This window comes from Panulirus ornatus, chromosome 10, assembly GCF_036320965.1.
Source record: "Panulirus ornatus isolate Po-2019 chromosome 10, ASM3632096v1, whole genome shotgun sequence".
Taxonomy (NCBI): Eukaryota; Metazoa; Arthropoda; class Malacostraca; order Decapoda; family Palinuridae; genus Panulirus; species Panulirus ornatus.
In genome coordinates, this window is record NC_092233.1 from 44,481,939 (window position 1) to 44,504,095 (window position 22,157).

Consider the following 22,157-nt stretch of genomic DNA (forward strand, 5'->3'; position numbering starts at 1 on the left):
TCAAGTACTTTTAGAATTCTGTTAATATATTTTCTAGATATATATTTATTTATCTATTTTGCTTTGTCGCTGTCTCCCGCGTTAGCGAGGTAGCGCAAGGAAACAGACGAAAGAATGGCCCAACCCACCCACATACACATGTATACACATACATGTCCACACACGCACAATATACATACCTATACATTTCAATGTACACATATATATACACACAAAGATATATACATATATACACATGTACACATGTACATAATTCATAGTCTGCCTTTATTTGTTCCCATCGCCACCTCGCCACACATGGAATAACAACCCCCTCCCCCTCATGTGTGCGAGGTAGCGCTAGGAAAGACACTAAAGGCCCCATTCGTTCACACTCAGTCTCTAGCTGTCATGTAATAATGCACCGAAACCACAGATCCCTTTCCACATCCAGGCCCCACACACTTTCCATGGTTTACCCCAGACGCTTCACATGCCCTGGTTCAATCCATTGACAGCACGTCGACCCCGGTATACCACATCGTTCCAATTCACTCTATTCCTTGCCCTCCTTTCACCCTCCTGCATGTTCAGGCCCCGATCACTCAAAATCTTTTTCACTCCATCTTTCCACCTCCAATTTGGTCTCCCACTTCTCCTCATTCCCTCCATCTCTGACACATATATCCTCTTGGTCAATCTTTCCCCACTCATTCTCTCCATGTGACCAAACCATTTCAAAACACCCTCTTCTGCTCTCTCAACCACACTCTTTTTATTTCCACACATCTCTCTCACACTTACATTACTTACTCGATCAAACCACCTCACACCACATATTGTCCTCAAACATCTCATTTCCAGCACATCCACCCTCCTGCGCACAACTCTATCCATAGCCCATGCCTCGCAAATATACAACATTGTTGGAACCACTATTCCTTCAAACATACCCATTTTTGCTTTCCGAGATAATGTTCTCGACTTCCAAACATTCTTCAAGGCTCCCAGAATTTTCGCCCCCTCCCCCACCCTATGATTCACTTCCGCTTCCATGGTTCCATCCGCTGCCAGATCCACTCCCAGATATCTAAAACACTTTACTTCCTCCAGTTTTGCTCCATTCAAACTTATCTCCCAATTGACTTGAAGGGTGACCCTCAACCCTACTGTACCTAATAACCTTGCTCTTATTCACATTTACTCTTAACTTTCTTCTTTCACACACTTTACCAAACTCAGTCACCAGCTTCTGCAGTTTTTTACATGAATCAGCCACCAGCGCTGTATCATCAGCGAACAACAACTGACTCACTTCCCAAGCTCTCTCATCCACAACAGACTGCATACTTGCCCCTCTTTCCAAAACTCTTGCATTCACCTCCCTCACAACCCCATCCATAAACAAATTAAACAACCATGGAGACATCACACACCCCTGTCGCAAACCTACATTCAGTGAGAACCAATCACTTTCCTCTCTTCCTACACGTACACATGTCTTACATCCTCGATAAAAACTTTTCACTGCTTCTAACAACTTGCCTCCCACACCATATATTCTTAAAACCTTCCACAGAGCATCTCTATCAACTCTATCATATGCCTTCTCCAGATCCATAAATGCTGCATACAAATCCATTTGTTTTTCTAAGTATTTCTCACATACATTCTTCAAAGCAAACACCTGATCCACACATCCTCTACCACTTCTGAAACCACACTGCTCTTCCCCAATCTGATGCTCTATACATGCCTTCACCCTCTCAATCAATACCCTCCCATATAATTTACCAGGAATACTCAACAAACTTATACCTCTGTAATTTGAGCACTCACTCTTATCCCCTTTGCCTTTGTACAATGGCACTATGCAAGCATTCTGCCAATCCTCAGGCACCTCATCATGAATCATACATACATTAAATAACCTTACCAACCACTCAACAATACAGTCACCCCCTTTTTTAATAAATTCCACGGCAATACCATCCAAACCTGCTGCTTTGCCGGCTTTCATCTTCCGTAAAGCTTTTACTACCTCTTCTCTATTTACCAAATCATTTTCCCTAACCCTCTCACTTTGCACACCACCTCGACCAAGACACCCTATATCCGCCACTCTATCATCAAACACATTCAACAAACCTTCAAAATACTCACTCCATCTCCTTCTCACATCACCACTACTTGTTATCACCTCCCCATTAGCCCCCTTCACTGAAGTTCCCGTTTGCTCCCTTGTCTTACACACATTATTTACCTCCTTCCAAAACATCTTTTTATTCTCCCTGAAATTTAATGATACTCTCTCACCCCAACTCTCATTTGCCCTCTTTTTCACCTCTTGCACCTTTCTCTTGACCTCCTGCCTCTTTCTTTTATACCTCTCCCACTCATTTGCATTTTTTCCCTGCAAAAATCGTTCAAATGCCTCTCTCTTCTCTTTCACTAATAATCTTACTTCTTCATTCTACCACTCACTACCTTTTCTAATCAATCCACCTCCCACGCTTCTCATGCCACAAGCATCTTTTGCGCAAGCCATCACTGCTTCCCTAAATACATCCCATTCCTCCCCCACTCCCCTTACCTCCTTTGTTCTCACCTTTTTCCATTCTGTACTCAAGTCTCTCCTGGTACTACCTCACACAAGTCTCCTTCCCAAGCTCACTTACTCTCACCACTCTCTTCACCCCAACATTCTCTCTTCTTTTCTGAAAACCCCCACAAATCTTCACCTTTGCTTCCACAAGATAATGATCAGACATCCCTCCAGTTGCACCTCTCAGCACATTAACATCCAAAAGCCTCTCTTTCGTGCGTCTATCAATTAACACGTAATCCAATAACGCTCTCTGGCCATCTCTCCTACTTACATACGTATATTAGGGGTTAGCGAGAAGACAAGAGCAAGGGAAGGAGTAGCACTACTCCTGAATCAGGAGTTGTGGGAGTATGTGATAGAGTGTAAGAAAGTAAACTCTAGATTGATGAGGGTAAAACTGAAAGTTGATGGAGAGAGATGGGTGATTATTGGTGCATATGCACCTGGGCATGAGAAGAAAGATCATGAGAGGCAAGTGTTTTGGGAGCAGCTGAATGAGTGTGTTAGTGGTTTTGATGCACAAGACTGGGTTATAGTGATGGGTGATTTGAATGCAAAGGTGAGTAATGTGGCAGTTGAGGGAATAATTGGTATACATGGAGTGTTCAGTGTTGTAAATAGAAATGGTGAAGAGCTTGTAGATTTATGTGCTGAAAAAGGACTGGTGATTGGGAATACCTGGTTTAAAAAGCGAGATATACATAAGTATACGTATGTAATTTTCTAGATATTTATATATATATTATTTATTTCATTTTGGTTTGCCGCTGTCTCCCGCGTTAGCAAGGTAGCGCAAGGAAACAGACGAAAGAATGGCCCAACCCACCCACATACACATGTATATACATACATGTCTACACATGCAAATATACATACCTATACATCTCAATGTATACATACATATACACACACAGACATATACATATATACACATGTATATAATTCATACTGTCTGCTTTATTCATTCCCATCGCCACCCCGCCACACGTGAAATAACAACCCCCTCATGTGCGCGAGGTAGCGCTAGGAAAAGACAACAAAGGCCACATTCGTTCACACTCAGTCTCTAGCTGTCATGTAATAATGCACCGAAACCACAGCTTCCTTTCCACATCCAGGCCCCAGAGAACTTTCCATGGTTTACCCCAGACGCTTCACATGCCCTGGTTCAATTCACTGACAGCACGTCGACCCCGGTATACCAAATCGTTTCTAGATATCTCGATGATTTCCAAAACCTCCTATCCACTCCATCACACTGGTAATGAGGCATTACTGGATTAGGTGCTAATTGATAGGCATGTGAAAGAGAGAATTTGGGATGTTAATGTGCTGAAAGGGGCAACTGGAGGGATGTCTGATCACTATCTTGTAGAGACAAAGGTGAAGATTTATAGAGGTTTTCAGAAAAGAAGAAAGAATGTTGCGGAGAAGAGAGTGGTGAGAGAAAGTGAGCTTGGGAACGAGACTTGTGTGAGGAAGTACAAGGAGAGACTGAGATTGCAGAATGGAAAAAGGTGAGAGCAAAGGATGTAAGGGGAGTGGGGGAGGAATGGAATGTATTTAATGAAGCAGTGATGGCTTGCGCAAAAGATGCTTGTGGCATGAGAAGCATGGGAGGTGGACAGATTAGAAAGGGTAGTGAGTGGTGGGATGAAGAAGTAAGATTATAAGTGAAAGAGAAGAGAGAGGTATTTGGACGATTTTTGCAGGGAAATTGTGCAAATGACTGGGAAATGTGTAAAGGAAAGAGGCAGAGGGTCAAGAGAATGGTGCAAGAGGTGAATAAAAGGGCAAATGAGAGTTGGGGTGAGAGTATCATTAATTTTTAGGGAGAATAAAAAGGTGTTTTGGAAGGAGGTAAATAAAGAGTATAAGACAAGAGAACAAATGGGTACATTGGTGAAGGGGGCTAATGGGGAGGTAATAACAAGTAGTGGTGATGTGAGAAGGAGATGGAGTGAGTATTTTGAGTGAGTATTTTGAGAATGCTTTGATAAACATAGAAAGGGTAGTGAAAGCTTTGCAGAAGATGAAAGCCAGCAAGGCAGCGGGTTTGGATGGTATTGCAGTGGAATTCATTAAAAAAGGGGGTGACTGTGTTGTTGACTGGTTGGTGAGGATATTCAATGTATGTATGGCTCATGGTGAAGTGCTTTAGGATTGGTAGAATGCATGCATAGTGCCACTGTACAAAGGCAAAGGGGATAAAGACAAGTGCTCAAATTACAGAGGTATAAGTTTGTTGAGTATTCCTGGGAAAGTATATGGAAGGGGGGGGAGTACTGACTGAGAGGGTGAAGGCATGTACATAGCATAATATTGGGGAAGAACAGTGTGCTTTCAGAAGTGGTAGAGGATGTGTGGGTCAGGTGTTTGCTTTGAATAATGTATACGTGAAATACTTAGGAAAACAAATGGATTTGTATGTAGCATTTATGAGCCTGAAGAAAGCATATGATAGAGCTGAAAGATATGCTCTGTGGAAGGTATTAAGAGTATATGGAGTGGGAAGCAAGTTGCTAGAAGCGGTGAAAAGATTGTATCAAGGAAGTAAGGCATGTGTACGAGTAGGAAGCGAGGAAAGTGATTGGTTCACAGTGAATGTAGGTTTGCAGCAGGTGCATGATGTCTCCGTGGTTGTTAAATTTGTTTATGGATGGGGTTATTCAGGAGGTAAATGCAAGAGTTTTGGAGAGAGGGGTAAGTATGCAGTCTGTTGTGGATGAGAGGGCTTGGGAAGTGAGTCAGTTGTTGTTCACTGATGATACAGCGCTGGTGGCTGATTCGGGTGAGAAACTGCAAAAGCTGGTGACTGACTTCGAAGTGTGTGAAAGAAGAAAGCTGAGAGTAAATGTGAATAAGAGCAAGGTATTAGGACCAGTAGGGCTGAGGGACAAGTCAATTGGGAGGTAAGTTTGAATGGAGAAAAACTGGAGGAAGTGAAGTGTTTTAGATATCTGGGAGTGGATTTGGCAGCGGATGGAACCATGAAAGTGGAAGTGAATCACAGGGTGGGGAAGGGGCGAAGGTTATGGGAGCATTAAAGAATGTATGGGAGGCAAGAACATTATCTTGGTAAGCAAAAATGAGTATGTTTGAAGGAATAGTGGTTCCATCAATGTTATATGGTTGCAAGGCGTGGGCTATAGATAGGGTTGTGCGGAGGAGGGTGGATGTATTGGAAATGGGATGTTTGATGACAACATGGGGTGTCAGGTGGTTTGATCGAATAAGTAATGAAAGTGTAAGAGAGATGTGTGGCAATAAAGAGAGTGTGGTTGAGAAAGCAGAAGAGGGTGTATTAAAATGGTTTCGTTACATGGAGAGAATGAGTGAGGAAAGATTGACAAAGAGGATATATGGGTCAGAGGTGGAGGGAATGAGGAGAAGTGGGAGACCAAATTGGAGGTGGAAAGAAGGAGTGAAAAGATTTTGAGTGATCGGGGCCAGAACATGCAGGAGGGTGAAAGGCATGCAAGGAATAGAGTAAATTGGAATGATGTGGTATACTGGGGTCGACGTGCTGTCAATGGATTGAACCAGGGCATGTGAAGCATCTCAGGTAAACCATGGAAAGTTTTGTGGGGCCTGGATGTGGAAAGGGAGCTGTGGTTTCGTTGTATTATACATGACAGCTAATGACTGAGTGTGAACAAATATGGCCTTTGTTGTCTTTTCTTAGCGCCACCTCGCATGCATGCGGGGGGAGGGGGTGTCATTTCATGTGTGGTGTATGAAGTGAGAGGGTCAGGGAGAATGGTTTGGTAAACAGAGAAGAGGTAGTGAAAGCTTTGCGGAAGATGAAAGCTGGCAAGGCGGCAGGTATGGATGATATTGCTGTGGACTTTATGAAAAAAGGGATTGACTGTGTTGTTGATTGGTTGGTAAAGATATTCAATATATGTATGGATCATGGTGAAGTGCCTGAGGATTAGCGGAAAGCATGCATAGTGCCACTGTACAAAGGCAAAGGGGATAAACGTGAGTGCTCAAATTACAGAGGTATAAGTTTGTTGAGTATTCCTGGGAAATCATATGGGAGGGTATAGATAGAGAGGGTAAAGGCATGTACAAAGCATCAGACTGGGGAAGAGCAGTGTGGTTTCAGAAGTGGTAGAGGACGTGTGGATCAGGTGCTTGCTTTGATGAATGTATGTGAGAAATAGAAAAACAGATGGATTTGTTTGTAGCATTTATGGATCTAAGGAAGGCATATGATAGGGTGGATAGAGATGCTTTGTGGAAAGTTTTAAGAGAATATGGTGTGAGAGGTAAGTTGCTAGAAGCAGTGAAAAGTTTTTACCAAGGATGTAAGGCATGTGTATGAGTAAGAAGAGAGGAAAGTGATTGGTTCCCAGTGAACGTTGGTTTGTGGCAGGGGTGCATGAAATCTTCATGGTTGTTTAATCTGTTTATGGATGGGGTTGTTAGAGAGATAAATGCAAGAGTTTTGGAGAGAAGGGCAAATATGCAATCTGTTGTGGATGAGAGGGCTTGGGAAGTGAGTCAGTTGTTGTTTGCTGATGATATAGCACTGGTGCCTGATTCGGGTGAGAAACTGCAGAAGCTGATGACTGAGTTTGGTAAAGTTGTGAAAGAAGAAAGTTGAGAATAAATGTGAATAAGAGCAAGGTTATTAGGTTCAGTAGTGTTGAGGTACAAGTTAATTAGTAGGTAAGTTTGAAAGGAGAAAAATAGGAGGAAGTGAAGTGCTTTAGATATCTGGGAGTGGACTTAGCAGCGGATGGAACCATGGAAGCAGAAGTGAATCACAGGGTGGAGAGGGGGTGAAGGTTCTGAGAGCGTTGAAGAATGTGTGGAAGGCAAGAACGTTATCTCGGAAAGCAAAAATGGGTATGCTTGAAAGAATAGTGGTTCCAACAATGTTATATGGTTGCAAGGCATGGGCTATAGATAGGGTTGTGCAAATGAGGGAGGATGTGTTGGAAATTAAATGTGGTGTGAGTTGACTTGATCGAGTAAGTAATGAAAGGGTAAGGGAGATGTGTGGTAATGAAAAGAGTGTGGTTGAAATGGAGTGGTCACATAGAAAGAATGAGTTAGGAAAGACTGACAAAGGATATATGTGTCAGAGGTGGAGGGAAAAAGGAAAAGCTGGAGACCAAATTGCATCCAGGCTCCACAGGCCTTTCCATGGTTAACCCCACATGCTTCACATGCCCTGGTTTAGTCCATTGACAGCACATCGACCCCAGTATACCAAATCGTTCCAATTCACTCTATTCCTTGAATGCCTTTCACCCACCTGTATGTTCAGGCCCCGCTTGCTCAAAATCTTTTTCACTCCATCCTTCCACCTCCAATTTCTCCTTGTTCCCTCCACCTCTGACACATATATCCTCTTTGTCAATCTTTCCTCACTCATTCTCTCCAAATGTCCAAGCCATTTCTACACCCCCTCTTCTGCTCTCTCAATCACACTGTTTTTATTACCACATCTCTCTTACCCTTTCATTCCTTGCTCGATCAAGCCACCTGACACCACATATTGTCCTTAAACATTTCATTTCCAACACATCCACCCTCCTCCATACAACCCTTTCTGTAGAAGGTTTATGACTAATTCACACATGAATAACGAACAGAATAGATTACAGTATTTAGAAGCATACCACGATATAAATGTAGGCAGTACAAGTGTGCACTTTACAACATTTCCAGTTCAGTGAGGGGAGGGCAGAGTGGTCATCTCAGTTCAAAAGGTACATCTTACTCATGAAAGAAATATATATTCTATTTATTATACTTTGATGCTGTCTCCCGCGTTAGCGAGGTAGCGCAAGGAAACAGACAAAAGAATGGCCCAACCCACCCACATACACATGTATATACATAAATGCCCACACATGCACATATACATACCTATACATTTCAACGTATACATACATATGCATACACAGACATATACATATATACACATGCACATATTCATACGTGATGCCTTAATCCAGTCCTGTCGCCACCCCGACCACACATGAAATGGCACTCCCCTCTCCCCGCACGCGTGAGAGGTAGCGCTAGGAAAAGACAACAAAGGCCACATTCTTTCACACTTAGTCTCCAGCTGTCATGTGTAATGCACCGAAACCACAGCTCCCTTTCCACATCCTGGCCCCACAAAACTTTCCATGGTTTACCCCAGGCACTTCACATGCCCTGGTTCAATCCACTGACAGCATGTCAACCCTGGTATACCACATTGTTCCAATTCTCTACTCCTTGCACGCCTTTCACCCCCCCCCTGTTTGTTCACGCCCCGAATGCTCAAAATCTTTTTCACTCCATCCTTCCACTTCCAATTTGGTCTCCCACTTCTCCTCTTACCATCCACCTCTGACACATATATCCTCTGTGTCATTCTTTCCTCACTCATTCTCTCATTGTGACCAAACCATTTCCATACACCCTCTTCTGCTCTTTTAACCACACACTTTTTTATTACCACACACCTCTCTTACCCTTTCATTACTTACTCGATCAAGTCAACTCACACCACATACTGACCTCAAACATTTAATTTCCAACACATCCACCCTCCTCTGCACAACTCTTTTTACAGCCCATGCCTCACAACCATATAACATTGTTGGAACCACTATTCCTTCAAACTTACCCACTTTTGCTCTCCGAGATAACGTTTTCACCTTATACACTTATACATTCGTCAATGCTCCTAGAACCTTTGCCCCCTACCCCACCCTGTGACTCACTTTCACTTCCATGGTTCCATCTGCTGCTAAATCCACTCCCAGATATCTAAAACACTTCACTTCCTCCAGTTTTTCTCCATTCAAACTTACCTCCCAATTGACTTGTCCCTCAACCCTACTGAACCTAATAACCTTGCTCTTATTCACATTTACTCTCAGCTTTCTTCTTACACACACTTTACCAAACTCAGTTTACAACTTCTGCAGTTTCTCACCTGAATCAGCCACCAGCGCTGTATCATCAGCAAACAACAACTGACTCATTTCCCAAACCGTCTCATCCACAACAGACTGCATACTTGCCCCTCTCACCAAAACTCTTGCATTCACCTCTCTAACAACCCCATCCATAAACAAATTAAACAACCATGGAGACATCACACACCCCTGCCACAAACCGACGTTCACTGGGAACCAATCACTTTCCTCTCTTCCTACTCATACACATGCCTTACATCCTCGATAAAAAGTTTTCACTGCTTCTAGCAACTTACCTCCCACACCATATACTCTTAATACCTTCCAAAGAGCATCTCTATCACTATCATATGCCTTCTCCAGATCCATAAATGCTACATACAAATCCATCTGTTTTTCTAAGTTTTTCTCATAAACATTCTTCAAAGCGAACACCTGATCCACACATCCTCTATCACTTCTGAAACCACACTGCTCTTCCCCAATCTGATGCTCTGTACATGCCTTTACCCTCTCAATCAATACCCTTCCACATAATTTCCAGGAATACTCAAGAAACTTACACATCTGTAATTTGAACACTCACCTTTATCCCCTTTGCCTTTGTGCAATGGCACTATGCATGCATTCAACCAATCCTCAGGTACTTCACCATGAACCATATATACAATGAATATCCTCACCAACCAGTCAACAACACTGTCACCCCCATTTTTAATGAATTCCATTGCAATACCATCTAAACCCGCCGCCTTGCTGGCTATCATCTTCCGCAAAGCTTTCACTACCTCTTCTATGTTTAGCAAACCATTCTCCCTGACCCTCTCACTTCCCACACCACCTCGACCAAAACACCCTATATCTGCCACTCTATCATCAAACACATTCAACAAACCTTCAAAATAATCACTCCATCTCCTCACTTCACCTTGAAAGAAATAGTCAATTGCATTCTTTAATTATTTCCTACACACTTCTCTCTAGCAGGTTCATGACTAATTCATGCATTGCAAATAAGTTACATATTACCACAAAACAATAGAAAAGTGGGTGTTACAGAAGAATGTTTGCAGCCAGGTAGGTAAAGTGAGGGATGTGATTTTATGTCAGCTAAAACATCCATAATTTTTATAGTAAGTGATACTGTAAAATGTATTTCATTCATACCCTCCAGGTACTTTTTTATATAGATCTCTTTGGTAAGTTCTTACCTAATGTAAGAACTAATAACTATCTACATATTCAGAGAGAATATATGACAAAATCTTGACTAGTGTATCCAAGAGTCCTGAAGAAATGTGGATGTGGCAATATGTCTGGTACCTGTCTATCATTTTCTATATGTGTTGTATATTCTTATGCAAGTCTTGGAAAGAGGGGCAAGTATGAAGTCTGTTGTGGATGAGAGAGCTTGGGAAGTGAGTCAGTTGTTGTTCGCTGATGATACAGCGCTGGTGGCTGATTCATGTGAGAAACTGCAGAAGCTGGTGACTGAGTTTGGTAAAGCGTGTGTAAGAAGAAAGTTAAGAGTAAATGTGAATAAGAGCAAGGTTATTAGGTACAGTAGGGTTGAGGGTCAAGTCAATTGGGAGGTAAGTTTGAATGGAGAAAAACTGGAGGAAGTAAAGTGTTTTAGATATCTGGGAGTGGATCTGACAGCGGATGGAACCATGGAAGTGGAAGTGAGTCATAGGGTGGGGGAGGGGGCGAAAATTCTGAGAGCCTTGAAGAATGTGTGGAAGTCAAGAACATTATCTCAGAAAGCAAAAATGGGTATGTTTGAAGGAATAGTGGTTCCAACAATGTTGTATGGCTGTGAGGCATGGGCTATGGATAGAGTTGTGTGCAGGAGGGTGGATGTGCTGGAAATGAGACGTCTGAGGACAATATGTGGTGTGAGGTGGTTTGATCGAGTAAGTAATGTAAGGGTAAGAGAGATGTGTGGAAATAAGAAGAGAGTGGTTGAGAGAGCAGAAGAGGGTGTTTTGAAATGGTTTGGTCACATGGAGAGAATGAGTGAGGAAAGATTGACAAAGAGGATATATGTGTCACAGGTGGAGGGAACGAGGGGAAGTGGGAGACCAAATTGGAGGTGGAAAGATGGAGTGAAAAAGATTTTGAGTGATCATGGCCTGAACATGCAGGAGGGTGAAAGGCGTGCAAGGAATAGAGTGAATTGGAACGATGTGGTATACCGGGGTCGACGTGCTGTCAATGGATTGAACCAGGGCATGTGAAGCGTCTGGGGTAAACCATGGAAAGTGGCGAGGTGGCGATGGGAATAAATAAAGGCAGACAGTATGAATTATGTCCATGTGTATATATGTATATGTCTGTGTGTGTATATATATGTGTACATTGAGATGTATAGGTATGTATATTTGCGTGTGTGGACGTGTATGCATATACATGTGTATGTGGGTGGGTTGGGCCATTCTTTCGTTTGTTTCCTTGCGCTACCTCGCTAACGTGGGAGACGGCAATAAAGCAAAACAAATAAAATATAAATAATGAATATTCTTATTACTTGGATGGTGTTCTAAGTGTTATTTGGTACTTTGTTATGTACATACTGTTTTGAGTAAGATTTTTTTTCCTCAACCTCTTATTTACTTAAAATTGGAAGGCACAATGTATTGCGATTAACTACTACAAAAACTTTTTTGGTACCTATCTTGTACTTTATTGTGGCCCTTCTATAACATTTTCAACTGTGTGGATCATTGGGAGACTGTCAAAATGATATATATGCAACAACAGAGTATCCCTATACAAGTCAGAAAAAAGCTGATGAGATTCTTAGACATGTCAGATGGTAACCAGCAGAGAGAAGGGCTGAGGGAGAAGCAGATGCTTTTTCACCACTAATTCCAGTAGGCAGAAAAAATGTTATATCATCTTGAAAGCTGGGTGTAAAATACCAGACACTAAATGAAGCGCAATGACTATGCAAAATATTTTCAGGACCCTATATCAAAAAATCAACCCAAATTTGGATAACAACCAGACTGGCTCATCTTCAGTGACACCTTTCTACCCATTAATATGTTCTCTGTTGTGCATTTATGATTACTATTATATAACTCTCAATATACATGCTAATGTCAATCATTGCCATCACATTCTTACCATTATCAGTATATGGAGATTCTGTGATGTGATTCACCACCTACATAAACCTTCCTCTCTTCACATCCCCCATTCCCCATCACCTCCATCCCTCTCATACAAACTACATGGTATTGATTTTGTTGGGCCATCAGAAACTTTCTCCAATTATTTAGATACTCATTGTGGCTGGTTGGGGAAGGGACTTTTATGTGCCAATGTATGTACGTAATGGTCATGGGTGTGTGTGAGCATCATCATGGCAAGGTGACATTTGTGCATTTTCTCTGACAATGTATGGGTGCAAGAGGCACATAATTTTTCTAGTTATGAAGGTAAAATGCAAGTGAAACCTAGGAATAACTGTTGGAATCAAAAGCCAAAGAGAATATAAATGAGGTCGGGAACTATTATGTAGTCATAGGAAGACCAGAGCAGCCTGTTAAAGAATCTTTATATGAGATGCAAAGCACAGAGAGGGTTAAAGTGGTTAGGTAAAGATGAGTACAGTTGCCTCATTCATCATTATTCAAGTGAAAGTTTATCAGTCATGAGAGCATTTTTAAAAATATCATGTTAGGTGTTTTACAATAGACTTTTAAACATAGTAAGTTCATTAGTCTTGAAATAGCCATGACTCTTCTTATTCCTGTAATAAATCCATGTCAACTTCTCAACTAAATATCTACTTTCGTGTTATTTTCTTTGTATTTCACCGCTGAATTAATATTAAATTAATGTTAATCTCTTGTGATAGGCAAACTTATTGTAGCATGTTTCATGAAACATTTACGTGCTTGTTAGTGTAGACAGCTCATGTAAGATAGAATGCCTTGTTCACTTAGCATAATAAAGCCCAATTTTATTCGCCCTTCCCATAATAGTAAACTACTAAGCTGGTAACATCAAAAGGGTGAACTATGTATAATGAATGTCTGTCAAGAAATAACAAAATTTGTCTGCAGTCAAGATGTATGTGGCATTCTGTTCTGGTATCAGTCAGAGCTGCATTCTTTATCAATCAGTGGTGACAACTGACACATAATGTTAATTATAGTCATTCAGCAGTGGAACATGAGTTAATAAAATAATGCTCTGATGCCGAAGCCATCAGAGCATTATTTTCCTAAGTTGATTCTTTTCATTGCTAAAAAAGGACATGTGAAAGTTAAATTCTTTTAGTAATATCTTTTCTTTTGAGCTCATCAGTGGCATCTGTGTAGCTTAAGATGTAACTGGATACTGTGATCATATGTTTGTCATAGATGAAATGTAATTTTTGTGGAGCCTAAAGTGTATTTTTGTTTGATGCAAGTGATAAGTTTATTATAGGTAGAAATCCATTTCACCTTATAATGTGATGTTGGGCATTACTCATGCAGTAGGATAAGCACATACCTGTGTTCCCTGTATTAGAATTCACTGAGTGATGATACCGAACACAGTACTTGTAAATCTTTCAATCATGAGAGATAGCCAATAAAACAGGGTCATGAAAAAATCATGGGCCAGGTGGAAGAATCAGATGAAGTGCAAAAATGGTTATGAATAACTCATAAATTAGGTAGAAGAATCAGATGAAGTGCAAAAATGGTTATGAATAACTCATGAATTCTGTGGAACAATCAGACGAAGTGTGAAAAACCAGGGTCATAAACAATTCACAGACCAATTGGAAAAATCAGATGAGGCACGCAAAATAGTGTTATAAACAACTCTTGGTCCAGGTGGAATAAGCAGATGAGGCGTGCAAAACCAGTCTTGAACAACTAATATGCCAACTGCAAGAATCATATGAGGCGTGCACAATGTGCACATTAGGTTTGCTCAAGAAGCAAGTCCTTAAGTCAGAAAGGGAGCTCAATAGTGTGTGAAGTATACATACATATATCTACTACAGGGTATAACAAGAAACTAAGCAGGAAACAAGTGAGGAACTACTCCTATAAAAATAAAGTGCTGCATGAATGAAACAAGCTAAATATACAGTCAATGCATAAAACATTAAAATTTTATCAAAAACACATGGAAGCAGAGACAGGATGAAAGATGGGACCTCGCAAGTAAAAAATTATCCCCAACCATGCACTAAAAGGTAATCAAGCAAACATGCACACATTCTGTCTTGCTATTTGTTGCCTTCTGATTAAGCTCATCACATTAAAAAACAATCCCTTCTCAAAAGTTTCTTAGTTAATGGCTTCAGGATATACTACAATCACTTTCTATACCACATAAACAGGTTTCACACGCAAAATTCATATATTCATTGATACGTAAATACAAATCATTTATAATGCAATTTTACATCTGCTTCTCCTACCATATGACCCTTACCTGTCACATCACTGTGAAACTCAAGATGACCAGCTGTTCCATTAAGACTTTCATGTGAGGCTCCATCATCCATTGTACCATTACTGGCTGTCAGATCATCTACACCATTGCTTGTCACATATGTTTTACTAACACCATTACTAAGTGTGGCTTCTCCACTTTCGTCAATTACGTCAACATCTACACGTTTCCTGTAATATAAAATATTTTTGATAAGAATGCCGTAACTTGAATATCATTATTATCATTACTATACTTGATTGTCATTTCCTGCTCTAACAATGAAGCACCAGGAAAGTGACAAAGACACATTCACTCTCATACACATACACATGCATATAAATACATTTTCTTTCAAATATATTCTCCATTTCCTGCATAAGCCAGGTAGCGTTAAGAACAGACACTGAGCCTTAGGGCGAATATCCACACATGGCCCCCTTCTCAATTGATTTTTTTGGAGAAGTAAAAAAAAAAAGGTGGGGGGAGGATATCCAACCCCCCACTCCCTCCCCTTTTAGTCGCCTTCTACGACACGCAGGAAAAACTTGGGCAGAATTTTCTCCCCCATCCCCAAGGATAATATATATATACATATGGGGATAGGGGAGAAAGAATACTTCCCATGCATTCCTCATGTGTCGTAGAAGGCGACTAGAGGGGACGGGAGTGGGGGGCTGGAAACCCTCCCCTCCTTGTATTTCAATTTTCTAAAAGGGGAATAAGAAGGAGTCAAGCGGGGAGTGCTCATCCTCCTCAAAGGCTCAGATTGGGGTCTCTAAATGAGTGTGGATGTAACCAAGATGAGAAAAAAGGAGAGATAGGTAGTATGTTTGAGGAAAGAAACCTGGATGTCTTGGCTCTGAGTGAAATGAAGCTCAAGGGTAAAGAGGAAGAGTGGTTTGGGATTGTCTTGGGAGTAAAGTCAGGGGTTAGTGAGAGGACAAGAGCAAGGGAAGGAGTAGCACTAGTACTGAAACAGGAGTGGTGGGAGGATGTGACAGAGTGTAAGAAAGTAAACTCCAGATTGATATGGGTAAGAGTGAAAGTGGATGGAGAGAGATGGGTGAATATTGGTGCATATGCACCTAGGCATGAGAAGAAAGATCATGAGAGGCAAGTGTTTTGGGAGCAGCTGAGTGAGTGTGTTAGTAGTTTTGATGCATGAGACCGGGTTATATTGATGGGGGATTTGAATGCAAAGGTGAGTAATGTGGCAGGTGAGGGAATAATTGGTGTACATGGGGTGTTCAGTGTTGTAAATGGAAATAGTGAAGGATCTTTCTGTTAGACTTAAGCAACATAAATATAGTATAAGAACGGGACAAGAATCAAATGCCTTGTTTAATCACATTAAAAACTATGATCACTGTATTGACTGGAGTAATGCCATCTCAGTTATTAACTCTATCACCAAGAGAAATATCATTGAATCTTCTATTATCAAATACACAAAGAATTATAATCTTAATATTAGTGATGGTCTATACAAATTAGATAACTTTATTGTTGATATAATTTGTAAAATGATAAGTTTATGAACGCTCTTTGTATGTTTTGGACAATCACATGTTTACCAAATGGCATCCTAGCTTCGTCTCTTCAATGTATATCAGCTGACTTGTGTTTCTCTCTTGATGGTGTGATTGTTGCACGAAAGTGCACTTGGAAACTTGTCGTGTTTCGTTTTCACCGTGGACTCTCAACCACACTCTTTTTATTACCACACATCTCTCTTACCCTATTATTACTTACTCGATCCAACCATCTCACACCATATATTGTCCTCAAACATCTCATTTCCAGCACATCCATCCTCCTGCGCACAACTCTATCCATAGCCCACGCCTCATAACCATACAACATTGTTGGAACCACTATTCCTTCAAACATACCCATTTTTACTTTCAGAGATAACGTTCTCGACTTCCACAAATTCGTCAACGCTAACAGAATTTTCGCCCCCTCCCCTACCCTATGATTCACTTCCGCTTCCATGGTTCCATCCGCGGCCAGATATCTAAAACACTTCACTTCCTCCAGTTTTTCTCCATTCAAACTTACCTACCAACTGACTTGACCCTCAACCCTACTTTACCTAATAACCTTGCTCTTATTTACATTTCCTCTCAACTTTCTTCTTTCACACACTTTACCAAACTCAGTCACCAGCTTCTGCAGTTTCTCACATGAATCAGCCACCAGCGCTGATCATCAGCGAACAACAACTGACTCACTTCCCAAGCTCTCTCATCCGCAACAGACTGCATACTTGCCCCTCTTTCCAAAACTCTTGCATTCACCTCCCTAAAAACCCCATCCATAAACAAATTACACAACTAAGGAGACATCACACACCCCTGCCGCAAACCTACATTCACTGAGAACCAATCACTTTCCTCTCTTCCTACACGTACACATGCCTTACATCCTCAATAAAAACTTTTCAATGCTTCTAACAACTTGCCTCCCACACCATATATTCTTAATACCTTCCAAAGAGCATCTCTATCAACTCTATCATATGCCTTCTCCAGATCCATAAATGCTACATACAAATCCATTTGCTTTTCTAAGTATTTCTCACGTACATTCTTCAAAGCAAACACCTGATCCACACATCCTCTACCACTTCTGAAACCACACTGCTCTTCCCCAATCTGATGCTCTGTACATGCCTTCACCCTTTCAATCAATACCCTCCCAGACAATTTACCAGGAATACTCAACAAACTTATACCTCTGTAATGTGAGCACTCACCTTTGTCCCCTTTGCCTTTGTACAATGGCACTATGCAAGCATTCCGCCAATCCTCAGGCACCTCACCATGAATCATACATACATTAAATAACCTTACCAACCAGTCAACAATACAGTCACCCCCTTTTATATAAATTCCACTGCAATACCATCCAAACCCGCTGCCTTGCTGGCTTTCATCTTCCGCAAAGCTTTTACTACCTCTTGTCTGTTTACCAAATCATTTTCCCTAACCCTCTAACTTTGCATACCACCACAACCAAAACACCCTATATCTGCCACTCTATCATCTAACACATTCAACAAACCTTCAAAATACTCCATCTCCTTCTCACATCACCACTACTTGTTATCACCTCCCCATTAGTTCCCTTCACCGATGTTCCCTTTTGTTCTCGTCTTACGCACTTTATTTACGTCCTTCTAAAACAACTTTTTATTCTCCCTATAATTTAATGATACTCTCTCACCCTAACTCTCATTTGCCCTCTTTTTTGCCTCTTGCACCTTTCTCTTGACCTCCTGCCTCTTTCTTTTATACATCTCCCAGTCATTTGCATCATTTCCCTGAAAAAATTGTCCAAATGCCTCTCTTATCTTTCACTAATAATCTACTTTTTCATTCCACCACTCACTACCCTTTCTAATCTGCCCACCTCCCACGATTCTCATGCCAAAAGCATCTTTTGCGCAAGCAATCACTGCTTCCCTAAATACATCTCATTCCTCCCTCACTCCCCTTACGTCCTTTGCTCTCACCTCTTCACATTCTGCACTCAGTCTCTCCTGGTACTTCCTCACACAAGTCTCCTTCCCAAGCTCACTTACTCTCACCACTCTCTTCACCCCAACATTCTCTTTTCTTTTCTGAAAACCTCTACAAATCTTCACCTTCGCCTCCAAAAGATAATGATCAGACATCTCTCCAGTCACACCTCTCAGCACATTAACATCCAAAAGTCTCTCTTTCTTGTGCCTATCAATTAACATGTAATCCAATAATTCTTTCTGGCCATCTCTCCTACTTAAATACGTATACTTACGTATATATCTCTTTTTAAACCAGGTATTCCCAATTACCAGTCCTTTTTCAGCACACAAATCCACAAGCTCTTCACCACTGCCATTTACAACAACGAACACCCCATATACACCAATTATTCCCTCAACTGCGACATTAGTCACCTTTGCATTCAAATCATCCATTACTATAACCCGGTCTCGTGCATCAAAACTACTGACACACTCACTCATCTCTTCCCAAAACACTTGCCTCTCATGATCTTTCTTCTCATGCCCAGGTGCAGAGGCACCAATAATCACCCATCTCTCTCCATCACTTTCAGTATTACCCATATCAATCTGGAGTTTACTTTCTGACACTCTATCACATACTCCCACATATCCACAAGATATTCACCATTGCCATTTGCAACAATGAATACCCCATATACACCAATTATTCCCTCAAGTGCCACATTACTCACCTTTGCATTCAAATCATCCATTACTATAACCCAGTCTCATGCATCAAAACTACTAACGCAATCACTCAGCTGCTCCCAAAACACTTGCCTCTCATGATCTTTCTTTTCATGCCCAGGTGCACAGGCACCAATAATCACCCCTCTCTCTCCATCCACTTTCCGTATTACCCATATCAATCTGGAGTTTACTTTCTGACACTCTATCACATACTCCCACAACTCCTGTTTCAGGAGTAGTGCTACTCCTTCCCTTGCTCTTGTCCTCTCACTAACCCCTGACTTTACTCCCAAAACATTCCCAAACCACTCTTCCCCTTTACCCTTGAACTTTGTTTCACTCAGAGCAAAACATCCAGGTTCCTTTCCTTAAACAGACTACCTATCTCTCCTTTTTATCATCTTGGTTACATCCACACACATCTAGACACCCTAATCTAAGCCTTCAAGGAGGATGAGCACTCCCCACGTGACTCCTTTTTGGAAAGTTAAAATACAAGGAGGGGAAGCTTTCTAGTCCCCCGCTCCCGTCCCCTTTAGTTGCTTTCTACGACACATGAGGAATGTGTGGGAAGTATTCATTCTAACCTATCCCCAGGGATATTTGAGATGTCTGAGGACAATATGTGGTGTGACGTGGTTTGATCGAACAGAAGAGGGTGTTTTGAAATGGCTTGGTCACATGGACAGAATGAGTGAGGAAAGATTGACAAAGAGGATATATATGTGTTAGAGGCGGAGGGAACGTGAAGTGGGACACCAAATTGGAGGTGGAAAGATGGGGTGAAAAAGATTTTGAGCAATCAGGGCCTGAACACGCAGGAGGGTGAAAGGCGTTCAAGGAATAGAGTGAATTGGAACAATGTGGTATAACGGGGTCAACGTACTGTCAGTGGATTGAACCAGGGCATGTGAAGCGTCTGGGGTAAACCTTGGAAAGTTTTGTGGGGCTGGGTGTGGAAAGGGACCTGTGGTTTCGGTGCATTGTACATGACAGCTAGAGACCGAGTGCGAACGAATGTGGCCTCTGTTGTCTTTTCCTAGCGATACCTTGTGCACATGCGGGGGGAGGGGTTGTCATGTCATGTGTGGTACGGTAGCGATGGGAATGAATAAAGGCAGCAAGTGAGAATTATGTACGTGTGTATATATGTATATGTCTGTGTATGTACATAAATGTATACATTGAAATGTATAGGTATGTATACGTGCGTGAGTGGATGTGTATGTATATACATGTGCACGTGGGTGGGTTGGGCCATTCTTTCGTCTGTTTCCTTGCACTACCTTGCTAACACGGGAGGCAGCGACAAAGCATTATACATACATAAATACAATAAATACATAAATAAATATATAAATGGATTTGTATGTAGCATTTATGGATCTGGAGAAGGCATATGATAGAGTTGATAGAGATGCTCTGTGAAAGGTATTAAGAATATATGGTGTGAGAAGCAAGTTGTTAGAAGCAGTGAAAAGTTTTTCTCGAGGATGTAAGGCATGTGTACGTGTAGGAAGAGAGGAAAGTGATTGGTTCTCAGTGAATGTAGTTTGCGGCAGGGATGTGAGATGTCTCCATGGTTGTTTAATTTGTATATGGATGGGGTTGTTAGGGAGGTGAATGCAAGAGTTTTGGAAAGGGGGGTAAGTATGCAGTCTGTTGTGGATGAGAGAGCTTGGGAAGTGAGCCAGTTGTTGTTCGCTGATGATACAGCGCTGGTGGCTGATTCATGTGAGAAACTGCAGAAGCAGGTGACTGAGTTTGGTAAAGTGTGGGAAAGAAGAAAGTTGACAGTAAATGTGAATAAAGGCAAGGTTATTAGGTACAGTAGAGTTGAGGGTCAAGTCAATTGGGAGGTAAGTTTGAATGGAAAAAACTGGAGGAAGTGAAGTGTTTTAGATATCTGGGAGTGGATTTGGCAGCGGATGGAACCATGGAAGCAGAAGTGGGGGAGGGGCCAAAAATTCTGAATAAGAGCAAGGTTATTAGGTACAGTAGGGTTGAGGGTCAAGTCAATTGGGAGGAAAGTTTGAATGGAGAAAAGCTGGAGGAAGTGAAGTGTTTTAGATACCTGGGAGTGGATCTGGCAGCGGATGGAACCATGGAAGCGGAAGTGAATCATAGGGTGGGGGAGGGGGCGAAAATTCTGGGAGCCTTGAAGAATGTTTGGAAGTCGAGAACATTATCTCGAAAAGCAAAAATGGGTATGTTTGAAGGAATAGTGGTTCCAACAATGTTGTATGGTTACGAGGCGTGGGCTATGGATAGAGTTGTGCGCAGGAGGGTGGATGTGCTGGAAATGAGATGTTTGAGGACAATATGTGGTGTGAGGTGGTTTGATCGAGTAAGTAATGTAAGAGTAAGAGAGATGTGTGGAAATAAAAAGAGTGTGGTTGAGAGAGCAGAAGAGGGTGTTTTGAAATGGTTTGGTCACATGGAGAGAATGAGAGGGGAAAGATTGACCAAGAGGATATATGTGTCGGAGGTGGAGGGAACAAGGAGAAGTGGGAGACCAAATTGGAGGTGGAAAGATGGAGTGAAAAAGATTTTGCGTGATCGGGGCCTGAACATGCAGGAGGGTGAAAGGCGTGCAAGGAAGAGAGTGAATTGGAACGATGTGGTATACCGGGGTCGACGTGCTGTCAATGGATTGAACCAGGGCATGTGAAGCGTCTGGGTTAAACCATGCAAAGTGTGTGGGGCCTGGATGTGGAAAGGGAGCTGTGGTTTCGGTGCATTATTACATGACAGCTAGAGACTGAATGTGAACGAATGGGGCCTTTGGTATTTTTCCTAGCGCTACCTCGCACATATGAGGGGGGAGGGGGTTGTTATTCCATGTGTGGCGAGGTGGCGATGGGAACAAATAAAGGAAGACAGTATGAATTATGTACATGTGTATATATGTATATGTCTGTGTGTGTATATATATATGTGTACATTG

The 22,157-nt window shown here is 41.7% G+C and overlaps 1 protein-coding gene across 1 annotated transcript in view; it reads right to left on the reverse strand.

The window, feature by feature from the left end:
* The window catches only part of LOC139750632 (Golgi-associated PDZ and coiled-coil motif-containing protein-like), a 544,937-nt gene that overhangs the window by 146,363 nt on the left and 376,417 nt on the right, over positions 1-22,157 (reverse strand). Inside the window, exon 10 of the mRNA XM_071665307.1 lies at positions 14,965-15,155. Coding sequence (XP_071521408.1) covers positions 14,965-15,155 — 191 coding nt within the window. The remainder of the gene's footprint in view (positions 1-14,964; positions 15,156-22,157) is intronic.